This window comes from Eulemur rufifrons, chromosome 8, assembly GCF_041146395.1.
Source record: "Eulemur rufifrons isolate Redbay chromosome 8, OSU_ERuf_1, whole genome shotgun sequence".
NCBI lineage: Eukaryota > Metazoa > Chordata > Mammalia > Primates > Lemuridae > Eulemur > Eulemur rufifrons.
The window spans coordinates 13972398-13985200 of NC_090990.1; the positions used below are offsets into that span (position 1 = coordinate 13972398).

Here is a 12803-nt window from a genome sequence, read left to right on the forward strand (position 1 = left end):
AGTGGCAGGAGATGCCCACCTACTCCCTTTCCTCTTCTCCCATTCAGAGGACGCAGTCTGAACCTCACTCAAAATGACAGACACGGAAGACAGTGATAAACACCTTAGGTGAGATGGCTTCAACTGGAGGAATCGTCTACTACTCTGGAAAATAAATGGGTACTTGGGCCCAAGACAACTGAGGTACACACTGGGATACTACTTCAACAAGTCCTATCTATGCCAGACCTCACCGAGCAGTTCGTTCCCCACAGAGGCACTACCCCACACTCCAGGAATATGTGAGATTCTTACAGGAGGAGGAGCAAAGTTCCCCTGCTAGAGTTAGTTTCCAGACATAAATTTCCTGACCTGAAGAAAAGGACTACAAATCCCACCACATTAAACCTACTATTCATCACTTTTAGCGTAATACTTACCATACTCCCCTGCCCCCTGAAATAAACCTTTTAATCAAAAACTAGTTTTTTGCCTTCAGACTTTACTAAAAGCATGACATTATGAAAACCATCTCTGGAGCAAAATAATTAAAAAATTTTTAAACTAGATTTTTAAAAAGCAGGCATTGGCTGGGCAAAGTGGCTCATGCCAATAATCCCAGGGTTTTGGGAAGCCGACGAAGGAGGATCAATTGAGGCTGGGAGTTCAATACCAGTCTAGGTAATGTGGCAAGACTCTGTCTCTACCAAAAATAAAGGAAATTAATCAGGCATGGTGGCGTGTCCTGTAGTCCCAGCTACTTAGGAGGCTAAGGTGAAAAGATCACTTGAGCCCAGGAGTTCAAGGCTACAGTAAGCTGTGATATGATCAGACCATTGCACTCCAGCCTAGGTGACAGAATTGAGACTCTGTCTCTTTTTAAAACAAAAGAAAACAAAATAGCAGGCCCTGCTAATAAAAGATGCTTAATGTGTTTAAGAAATGTTAATATCCTTGATAGTCCATAACAATCTTGGACCATAATAGTTTATCACAAGTATTTCTGGGAAAAAATTTATATTTTAAAAGGGCACTCACAACTTAAAGGTTTTACCTAGATCTTCCTCAATCCCTAGTTGCAATTTCTTCCCCTCCATCTTTTCTATGTCTTCATCATTAAACTTATACCATTCACCAGACTGTGGATCTTTCACATGGGCGATGTAGTGGCCAGAGTAAGCACTCACTCCCCTGTGTATGAGGACTGCACTGAGTTCATACACATAGGACCCACCTGCAGAAGGAGAAAGGGAGAAAGTAAAAGAAACTTTGGATGACAGTATTTCTTTTCATATCCTGAGCCTCAATTGTAATCACTATTATTCTTTACATACATGGTAACAGAATTCAGAACATAGCACCTAAAATTAAAAAATAGTTAATCTTAAAAAATAACGTAGTAGACATTCCTTTACCAGCACACTGCGTTAACTCTCCATTCCTTCTGCAAAACATGCTGATGAAAAACTATTGCATTCTGGGCACTCAGGGTTGGTAAGCTATGCTGTAGCATACTGTGCCCTTCCATGAGAACTAGCTGAGCCATGTGCTTTCCAAGAATCAGCTGTTCATATTCTCCAATGTATTACAAAAATTAATTAAAAGCTATACAAGTCAGTAAGATATTAAGTATAAAATGAAGAAGCTATTGTTCGTAGAAAAAAGATAAATGTTTAAGAAAAAATTGAGCCAAGTCATTAAAATATTTGTTTTCAAAATACTTGTAGGCATTGGTCAAAGGGTACAAACTTTCAGTTATAAGATGAAGCCTGGTCGACATACAAGACTCTGTGTCTACAAAAAAACAAAAAAAAAGTAGAAAGATCACAGGCATGGTGCTATGTGCCTGCATCCCAGCTACTCAGGAGGCTGAGGCAGGAGGATCCCTTGAGTCCAGGAATTCTAGGCTGCAGTGAGCTATGATTGCACCACTGCACTCCAGCCTAGGCAACAGAGCAAGGCCCTATCTCAAAAAAAAATTAAAAAACATACATACATGAATAATTTCTGCATATTACCATGCTAATATACAGCATGGTCAGATGACACGTGAATTTATAATCATGGTAATCACTTCACAATATGTATGTATCATCACATTATACACCTTAAGATCAAGCAATTTGGTCAATTATACAGTAAAGCTAGGAAAAAATTAAAATAAAAATAGGTGTAGGCAAGACAACTGAAAAATACAGGAGAAAACATTAAAAATCTAGAATGATACTGCACTAAGATTTCTTCGTATTTTAAGTTCTCATGCCATTTTAAATAAACAAAACATACAAATCACAGCCTGTATATTATACATGTGGCTATGCAAGAAGGGGTTACACATACATAAAAATATTGGCAATAGGCCGGGCGCGGTGGCTCACGCCTGTAATCCTAGCACTCTGGGAGGCCGAGGTGGGCGGATTGTTTGAGCTCAGGAGTTCGAGACCAGCCTGAGCAAGAGCGAGACCCCATCTCTACTAAAAATAGAAAGAAATTATATGGACAGCTAAAAATATATATAGAAAAAATTAGCCGGGCATGGTGGTGCATGCCTGTAGTCCCAACTACTCGGGAGGCTGAGACAGGAGGATCCCTTGAGCTCAGGAGTTTGAGGTTGCTGTGAGCTAGGCTGACGCCACGGCACTCACTCTAGCCTGGGCAACAGAGTGAGACTCTGTCTCAAAAAAAAAAAAAAAAAAAAAAAAAATATTGGCAATAAATGAACATTTACATTTTAAGATAAAATAAAATGCTTTAAAGTTTAAAAAACATCTTATAAAAATCCTAAACTTCAACAAATTATAGGGAAATATGTCGAAAAAGATCACTTGTACTACACGTTTTAGTACTAAAAATTAGAAAACAGGCCAGGCGTTGTGGCTAACACTTATAATCCCAGTGCTTTGGGAGGCTAAGGTGGGAGGATCACTTGAGACCACAAGACTAGCTTGGACAACAAAGCAAGACCCCATCTCTACAAAGACAAAAAATTTAAAAATGAGGTGCGCACGGTGGTATGTGCCTGTAGTCCCAGCTACCCAGGATGCTGAGGCAGGAGGATTGCTTTAGTCCATGAGTTTGGGGCTGCAGTGAGCTATGATTGTGCCACTACACTGTAGCCTGGGTGACAAAGTGAGACTCTGTCTCAACAACAACAAAATTAGAAAATAAAACAAAAAAGTCAGGCCGGGCGAGGTGGCTCATGCCTGTAATCCTAGCACTCTGGGAGGCCAAGGTGGGAGGATTGCTCAAGGTCAGGAGTTCGAGACCAGCCTGAGCAAAAGCGAGACTCCTGTCTCTATTAAAAATAGAAAGAAATTATCTGGACAGCTATAAATATATAGAAAAAAATTAACCGGGCATGGTGGCACATGCCTGTAGTCTCAGCTACTCAGGAGGCTGAGGCAGAAGGATTGCTTGAGCCCAGCAGTTTGAGGTTGCTGTGAGCTAGGCTGATGCCACGGCACTCTAGCCTGAGCAACAGAGCAAGACTGTCTCAAAAAAAAAAAAAGTCATTAACAAACCCACATAACCACTATTAATACTGAAACCTACATTTTTTTCTAACAAATTTATCATTAGCATCTTTCCATATTATTAGTCTTCTAAAAATTAAAATGACTATATATAATTACTATCATGTGTTGAACCACTCCGATATTAACAGACATTTAAACTGGTAGCATTTGGGGGCCTATATAAACAATTATTATCTTTGTAGTAAAAAACTGTGCACACATCTTTGACCATTTCATTGCTATAATTGCCTTAAAACCACAAAGAGTGAGTCACAGTAAGTTACAGCCAATCACTCATTCAACAAATAATAAACACATGGGACACTGTTTTAGGCAAGGGGGATACAGCAGTTGACTAAAAAGGGCAAAGTCCCTGTATTCTTGTAGCATAGTGGGGGAGACAGTAATGGAGATTAATGCCTGGACCAAAACTCACTTAACTCATCCAGCTGAAAACAGTTAAAATATGGGTAAGATAAAAATATTTTTAAATCTTTTAAATATACATTGATTAGCTGGCAAGAAAATAAGAATTCTCAGAAGCCAAACAGCGCATGAAGGCAGGAAGCTATGGAGGTAAGGACAACAAAGTTTCCTTCTGAGAGCATGAGGTGAACCTTCGTCAAGTTAAAATCTGTTTTTTCACATCTCAAGAAGCTCGTGGGACCAGAGACAAAAGCTAAGGTCCATAAAAGGTGAGGAGTCCAACAGGGGACTCCTGTCATGAAACTAGCATTCTTTTATTTAATTGACAAATAATATCTGTATATAGTCATGGAGCACATGTGATGTTTGGCATGTTTATATTGTGGAATGATTAAATCAAGCCAATTACTATATCCATTTCCTCACATACATATCATTTTTTGTGGTGACAACACTTAAAATCTACTTTTTGAAATAAACAATGGATTATTAACTATAGTCACCATGCTGTGCAACAGATCTCCACAACTTATGCCTGCTATCTAAGTGAGTTTGTACCCGGTGAATGTCATCTCCCCATCCCTCATCCCCTCCGCCGTCAACACTCCCCACCTCCAGCGTGGTTATAATTGTGAGGGGCACCGAAGAGGCTTTTGGGGTACCAGAAATGTTTTCTTTCTTGATCTGGGTGGTGCTCAATACATGTTCACTTCAAGATAATTTGCCAAGCCACGCATTTTTTTATTTTGAACTCTTAGGAATATGTTATATTTCACAATTTAAAAGGAGAAAAAATAAGATGGACTGAGATGTATGAAATTTAAACTATGGAAGGACAAGGGCATGGCACTCAGTAGGGCTGGGAGAGGGAAAAAGACAAGACTGCCGAAGGAGAGAAGTTGCTATGGGTCACCTGAAAGGACTGTCTACTACAACGGGTTCTTAGTAATATTTCGTAAATTATTAATGAAGACAATAAGCCACAGAAGTATTAGCAGTAACCATAACTTTATTACCAATATACACCACAAAAACTTTCATATTACATTATTATTCTTGCAAATAAACTGAATTTATACTCATCAATTTAATTGTATTCATCAACTTCAGAATTATATTAGTTTTAAAATCTCCCAAAATTATGGCAGGAGTTGAGTTAGAGAGTCATGTGCTAATGTTGAAGGACTGAGGATCCCTCATTCTACAGATCTCCACAGAGCTGCAGGCTCACTGTGTAAAGAAACAGGTGAATTCTCCTTTAATAATAGATCACCTTTTAGATCTATTTTCTCAGCTTTGTGTGGATATGTGTATGTAGACATACATGAATAAGAATCTAGAAAAAGATAAGTACTAGTTTGGTTATCCTGGTGCTAGAATTACACATATGGTTTTTATTTCTCATGTTTATGCTTTCTGAATTTCCAAAATTATCTAGAATAAACCCTATGCAATTATAACAAAAGTTAATTTGTTTTTAGTCTTCTACCTATATAAGGTAGTACATTTTTATAGAAAACATTACAACAGCCTGTGAAAGATGAGTGTGTAACCTATAAACTACTAGATTAATTTTATCAGTCCAACAATTCTAAAATGAGACAATATTTATTTCTCTATTTAAAAATTAAGGTTTTACTGCATTTAGTAAACATGTTAAAAGTAAATATTTCTATAGGTTTTTAATCTATCAAGTCTATTTGATAAATATCTTCTTTTCTTTACAGCATAAATCCTGGACAAATACATAATGTATTTAATAACAATTCAAATTCATACAGCAGAATCAAGGAAAGTGCTAAATTTCACACCTCCTAAGTTTCTGGCCTCTGAGAAGCCACTAACTCATCAGACTTCCCTAATTTCAAAAAATTACCTAAACAAAGCAGGCAGAAAACAAACTACTACATAAAGTAAACTAAGTTCACTTAGCTTTCTATATAAAGTGAGCTAAGTGTATTCATTCAATGAAATGTAACAATGATGAAATCCAGAAGCAAAGTTTATAGCAGTTTCCTTCTTCCGTGGAGGTGCAAATTTTAAATCAAAGTACTAATAAAACATCATACATTTGAAAGCTTAAACATTTACTTAACATGTTCCTCCCTGACCTTCCCAATCATTTCTTTTAAAGATTTTTACAGTTTGTTTCAATTGTCAGCTGCCTCTAAAACTTTTTCCTTTGGAAAGAGACAGAGTTTATGAAATAAAATCTATATTAAAAATTTCACGAGTAATAAGATCAACCTTAAAAGGGAAGTAAAACAGTCTTCCAGTCAGGGCAAGATAAACGTAAGCATGAGATGTTTGTTTTCTCTAACAAGAATAACCCTGTTTGGTAAGACGAAGACTACTACTACTTAAAAAAAAAAAAAAAAGAAAAAAGAAAAAAGCAGTACTTATTTCTTGTTAAAAGTATGATATAACATCGTAAGACCATCCTAAGTGGTCACAAATACAAAGAATTACAGCATAAATGTTGGAATTATGTCACCTAATGTTTCTGATAAAAAGTTTTTTAAAAAGTGAATGGAAGGCCAGGCATGGTAGCTCATGCCTGTAATCCTAGCACTCTAGGAGGCCAAGGCAGGAGGATCATTTGACCTCAGGAGTTTGAGACCAGCCTTAGCAAACTGAGACATCCCCCAACCCCCGCCATCTCTACAAAACATTTAAAAATCAGCCAGGCATGGTGGGCACAGTAGCAGGCACCTGTAATCCCAGCTACTCGGGAGGCTGAGGCAGGAGGATGGCTTGAGCCCAGAAGTTTGAGGTTGCAGTGAACTATGTTCATGCCAGTGCGCTCTAGTTGGGGTGACATAGTGAGATCCTATCTCTTAAAAAAAAAATTAATTTAAAAAAAAAAAAGGAATGGAGGCAGCTTGGAAACTCTTAGTTTTGAGGAATAACAGATAATAGCATTGAAACTAAGGTAACAAGTGTGGGTTCAGAAACAGTAAAATACCTTTTCCATTTTTTACAAATTCTTTTTATACCCTTAATTATGTAGCTATTTATTGATGAACCAACTTGTTAGTTAAGTCCTTACTCACAGAAAATGGAATTAACATCTTGGCTCATCTGAAAAAGCCATTGTTCTCAGACAGAGATTAATAAATAAAAACTAGCAGTAACTGCTATTCTATATTCATCACAAGCAGATCACAAGCTACAGTCTCTGAGCTTTATAATTTTCACTGCTCAGTAAAAATATTACCTTTATGTTCCACATAAGGCTCCATATCCAAAATTTCTGAGAAGCCAATGTAGGTATTCAGCTTTTTCTTATGTCCAGTTTGCCTAACCAAGAGGAAAGCTGATTATATTTATATTTAAAACAATCATAAAACAATGTACAAGCTCTATCAGCTATTTTAATAAACTCAATAGTAGCGAGGTTTCATTTAGCAATCTTGCTCAAAAACGTATACAACTAGAAGTAAACATAATACTGTTTTATAATTGGGCAAATAATAATCAACAGGTTAAAAGGTATGAATTCAAAGCGCTGATTCCAAATAAACATATTTCTAGAAGTTTTAAATTAATCACAAAAAACACAGATGCTCCTGCTTTATAGAAGAAATGCATATGTGCAAACACTGCCTTGATTTTATTATGGTTATAAAATGAAAGTTATACTCCCATGGAAGTGGGGGGGGCTGTGTAATGAGTAAAACATTTACTTTAAATATACAATAATAAGGAATGTCAAGGTAATTCAGGTTTTTGTAGTTTTTAATAATTTCTTAGAATAAAAAAGAAAGGCTTACCTACTTTTCTAGTTCTCAATTACATATGCCTGGCTTCTTTAAGAATTTTATTATGATAAAATCATGAAATACTGACATTTCAAAATGATAGGCTCCATCCATAACTTTTGCCCTTAAATCTAGAGTTTCAAATTATAATCATTTTATTATGTTTATGGTAAAATCTGTACTTTATTAGCCCACAATGAACAACTCACACTACTACTTGTACACATTTACCTGTCAAAGACAAAACGCATTAGCTGTAAGTTCAGAGTGCAAGGAAGGCTAAGAAGTCGAATCTTCCTTGTTGCATTCTGTTTGCTTTGACAATTTTCGCAAAAGTATCGATTATCTCCTTCTAATTTTTCTTCCTGATCAGGAATAAGACATATTAATTAAAAAAAGAAGATGAAAAAATTTAAAACAAGTGAAAAAAACCTCTGATAACTATAATTTCATTTTAGTTAATAGCTCCCATTCAAGCTGTTTAAAAACAAGCTATTATAAATAACGGACACATAAGATTAATAGGCACTGCTTAGCAGTTACATTATCAATTTGTATACAATGATGCTTAAAACTGATGTGCCTATTTCCAAAATGTATGATTTTTAAAATACTTGTTTTAGTTTCTTTGTCCTGGTAATGTTATTTCTGAGAATTCTAAAGAAGTGCGTTTTAACAAGAAATGTCATATGTACTTTGATGCAAAATTAATTTTAAAAAGGTGGGAAAAAGTGGGTAGAAACTACATATGGGCACCAGAATACAAAATTATATGTGTATTTGGTTAAAATTACTGAACTATATATTCATGAGACAAAGCTAAAAAGAGAAGTGCACAAAAATCAAACGTTTTAGCTGATAGTGGCTTCTTTTTAAATTTGCCTTTATAATTCTGTAACAGCTTTTTGTAACAGACTATTGTAAGTAATACAACACTGGTACCATGATGTCTTCACTTGGCCTCCAGGATACCATGCTCACCTATTTTCCTCCTAACTCACTGGCCATTCTTCCACGGCATCCTTTGCCAACTGCTCCCCTCTCCCTGGTCCCTTAACATCTGAATGTCCCAGGGCTCAATCCTTTTTTCTCTGCCACTCCCTTCATGATTTTATACAGCCCTGACTTTCCCCCTTAAACTACAGCTCTCAAATGTAACATGCTCAAAGCCAAACTCCTAATTCCTCTCCCAATGGCTCCTTCCCCACAGACCTTCCCATCTCAGTACTGGCAACTCCATCCTTTCAGTTGATCAGGCCAAAAATCTTAATAATCCTCGACTCCCCTCTTTCTCTCTATATCCAGTCTGCAAATTTTATCAGTTCTACTTTGGAAATATATCTAAAAGCCAAACACTACTTATCACAGCTTCAGCTAACCCTTGGTCCAAGCCACCATGCACTCCTGTCTACCCTCGTTCAACCTTCAACCTATTTTCAAGATCCTGTTAAAACAGATCGTATCAGTCCTATGCTCACAACCCTGCTAGCATCTCAATCTCACTCACAGTAAAAGTCAAACTTCTGATAAAGGTGTACTAGGCCTTGTCCAATATGGCCCTTGGTTACCTCTACAATTTCATCTTCTATCATTTGCCCTTTGCTTGTTCTCTTTGGCCACACTGACCTCCCTGCTGTTCCTCAAACCACCAGGCACATTCTTGCCTCAGCCTCTGCTATTTCATCTGCCCAGAACACTCCTCTCCCTGACTGCTGCATGGCTTGCTGCTTCGCCTCCAATTATTTTATTTCCAATCGCAACCAGCCTCACTCTCTTCCCTATCACATTGCCCAGTCCTCTCCCTGCTTTACTTTTCTCCATAGCACTTATTATGGCTGACACCATATATTTTACTTACATTTACTTCACTGTCCCTCCCTGGTACCCACGCCTCCAAAAACTCCACAAGGCTGGTTTTGTGTGCTTCAGAATTCACTGCTGTTATCCCCAACAGCTGAAACACCGCCTGACACCCAGTAAGCACTCAATATTTAGCTGAATGAATTCAATAAATGACTATTTCAGCCATGCTAATGGTGCTGGGGGAGTAGGAAAAACACAAAAATATTTTAAGACAGGAAGCTGTATAATAAGCTCATCTATTATGCTATGTATCTGTTCAAGCTTGATAACAAAATGTTTCCTCTTAGCAGTTTTCCACTAAGAACAAAAGGAAACCACTTCCATATCTCCACATGTATCTAAATAGACAAGATAGTAGAAATATGGAGTGGAGGGGCTGAAGAATGACCATACTGATGCAAAAAATTTGTACTTTACACATTCCAGTTCTCATTACGTGAAACGGCAAATTACCTTTATGTTAACACAGCTAAATTTCCTTCAATACTCCACTACCCACTATAAGTTTTCACACACATATAACTTTACATATATTACTTGATATAACCAAAAATTACTTTAAGACACAGCCTGCTTCTGTACTTTTGCAGTTTCTTCTAGATTGCTACACAGACACTTCTTATGTAGAAAAAGATGACATAATGGCTCTATCCATTAAATCAAAATACCACTCAGAATAGCATTCAACTGTTAATGAGCAGAAACAATAAATACACCAAAATTTGAATACCTTCAAAAATTCCGAGATACAATCTGTTAACTGTTTGTGGCCTTGGATATTTAACTCCAGTTCATAAAACTTTGATAAAAGCTTAGACTCTCTGCCACACTGATTGCAACTATAATAAAATAGAGTGATAAAGTTAAGATCAGAGTGAGAAAAGCGATAAAGTTCTATTGTATTACATCCTAGAAAGATGGAAAGAAGCATTTATAACCGTAATTCTCTTTCATAGAAATTATTTACACTATGTATATTAAAAATTAAATAAAAACAGAAAGTGATTGGTGGGGGTCACATATTTTATAACAGGGAAATTTTTAAAGAGGTATTTTACATTTACTATTAGTATTCTAGCCAGCTCCAATCTTATTCTTTCAGCTCAACCACACAGCCATAAAGTATGAGCAGATGGTAAGAGCTCAACCAGACATAGTCCCTAACACCTGGATGGGTTCAACTGCAATTATCAAGTCGGTTGTTTACATGTTCCCATGGACGTGTATTGCTATAAATATTTCAGGTCCCATGATAACCCACTAAAGCCATAACTTGGAACTGAACTGAACTGAAAATTAGATAACATATGAGCAACTGTCTTAGAATAAAATGTACCATGAAAAAGTTGAAATAGACTTACACAGTTACGTAAGCATATTCTCCACAAAACTGCTGCTGGACAATGTTCCGCACATCTGGATTCTTTTGTTTAGACAAAGTATCCTCCAACAGAGACATAAAGAGCTTTGAAAATTCTTGAGCATCCTACAAGTTTAGATTAATAAAAAGAAAAATCATATCTTGCTTTTCAACTTATAATACAAATATTAATAAATTAAATATTCCAGAAACTACCTGTACTTCCAATTTATGATTTTCAAACAAGGACTAAAGGTATGTTGAATCAGTCGGTGCCCACATATGAATTTTCAGAAATGGAATCAAGTATAATGTATAACATACTGAACAATAAATAAAGGCTCTAATGCGAAATTTTTAAAAATTTAATTTTTAAAAAGCATTCTATTTCATCTCCTTTTATAATTAGTCTAAGGAATACTTGAGTACCTTTGAATATTTAACAACAAAGAAAGTTCTTACCTGCTGTTGCCCAGTGTCCAAGCCCAAAGCTTTAACAAATCCCGATGGATCAATGTATCGTCTATTACTGTTCTGCAACAAGGCAAACAAGTACTGTAGGTGCTCACAAATTGTTTGAGGCTCATAGTCTATTAAAAGAAAAACATAAGTTTGCTTTTTAAAAGTTGCTACTTTTTAAAAAATGGTGGTGCTTCCTCCTCACATGAGAACAATTAAACATCCTTACATCCAAACTATATTGTTTTATCATTTTGAAACTTAAAAAAAAAAAAAAATTAGCAACCACATTTTGGAAAGTAATGAGGCAGCCAGGGCTGTCTATATATTTTCCCTGAAGGGAAGAGGCTATACACGCATTATGGCAACAACAGCAATTACGACCACAGTGTCTAGTCATGATTTTAGAAGTCCAGTTAATGTGGACTCGCCACAAATGGAACAAGTGACAGAAATCTCAAGCAATTCACACTTGTGTGAAGACAAAATCCTGCAATTTTAGAGTTACAAGTTTTAACGAGTTGAGGAGATGCAAATAGGAAGTATGAGTCTCAAGAGCCCTGAAAGTCCCGAGTCTTATCTTGCATACCAGTTATTAATTTATTACTTCTCAGCTCCAAGTTCAACCTTCTTTGCCTGCTCTGTGATGACAGAGATGAGCTCTGCAAATATTTCTCCTTTGCCAGCTATCAGGAGGTCAAGTCTTACTGGCGGAGGGCACTGGAGGGTTAAGCTGTGCCTCTCTCCCCAGCCTCCTGCGGGGCAGCTGCTTCCAGGGCTCCAGGTTCCCGTAGCTAACTGTGGCCAGCAGCCTCCCCCAGCACCTCTTCCAATAGCTTCACAGCAGTGCCTCCACTGAGGCACTTCCTCTTGAATGACCACCCTGTGAATGGCCTCCTGGACACTCTCTCTGGTGACTCTGTAGGGGGTTTCAGGGCCCAGCACATCCTCATGGACAGGTTCCAGCAGGGGTCCCCAGTGAGGTACCTCAATACCTTGTCGGCCATCCAGTGTGTCCCAGCAGTGTCTGTCCAGAGAGGTCTGGAGCTCAGGGCTGGGACTTGGGGGTGGGGGACTCTTCCTCGGGCATTCTCTTTCAGCTCTGGGGTAAAGGCTGCTCCCCATATCTGCTGTTCCCGGATTCTTTAAAATCCTCTTTAACTCTTGTTAACCAATTCTCCATTACGCTAATTCCCTGTTAATAATTTTCTATATGAAACTTTCCCTGTTCAAATTACTGTGTAGCTTCTGTCTCCTAATTAGGCTCTGAATATTTATCTTCTTACTACCAATTGTGACTTTCAGCAAGTTAATGTGTCATCTGTAAAATAAAGACAAAATCTTACTTCTTGGGGTACAAGCGCTTTGCAGGCTGTTAAAAGCTGTTCAAGTAAGTTTGTGTTTACTTCAACTCTCTCATTTTACAGTTTGGAATACTCT

At 37.2% G+C, this 12803-nt stretch overlaps 1 protein-coding gene across 4 annotated transcripts in view; it reads right to left on the reverse strand.

Moving 5' to 3' along the window:
- Window positions 1-12803, reverse strand: part of USP48 (ubiquitin specific peptidase 48) — an 88615-nt gene that overhangs the window by 42878 nt on the left and 32934 nt on the right. For all 4 annotated transcript variants that reach the window (XM_069477431.1, XM_069477429.1, XM_069477430.1 and 1 more), the window contains exons 4-9: window positions 11367-11494; window positions 10906-11030; window positions 10275-10383; window positions 7913-8046; window positions 7138-7220; window positions 1034-1213 (exon numbers count right to left, since the gene is read on the reverse strand). In XM_069477431.1, coding sequence (XP_069333532.1) covers window positions 1034-1213; window positions 7138-7220; window positions 7913-8046; window positions 10275-10383; window positions 10906-11030; window positions 11367-11494 — 759 coding nt within the window. The remainder of the gene's footprint in view (window positions 1-1033; window positions 1214-7137; window positions 7221-7912; window positions 8047-10274; window positions 10384-10905; window positions 11031-11366; window positions 11495-12803) is intronic.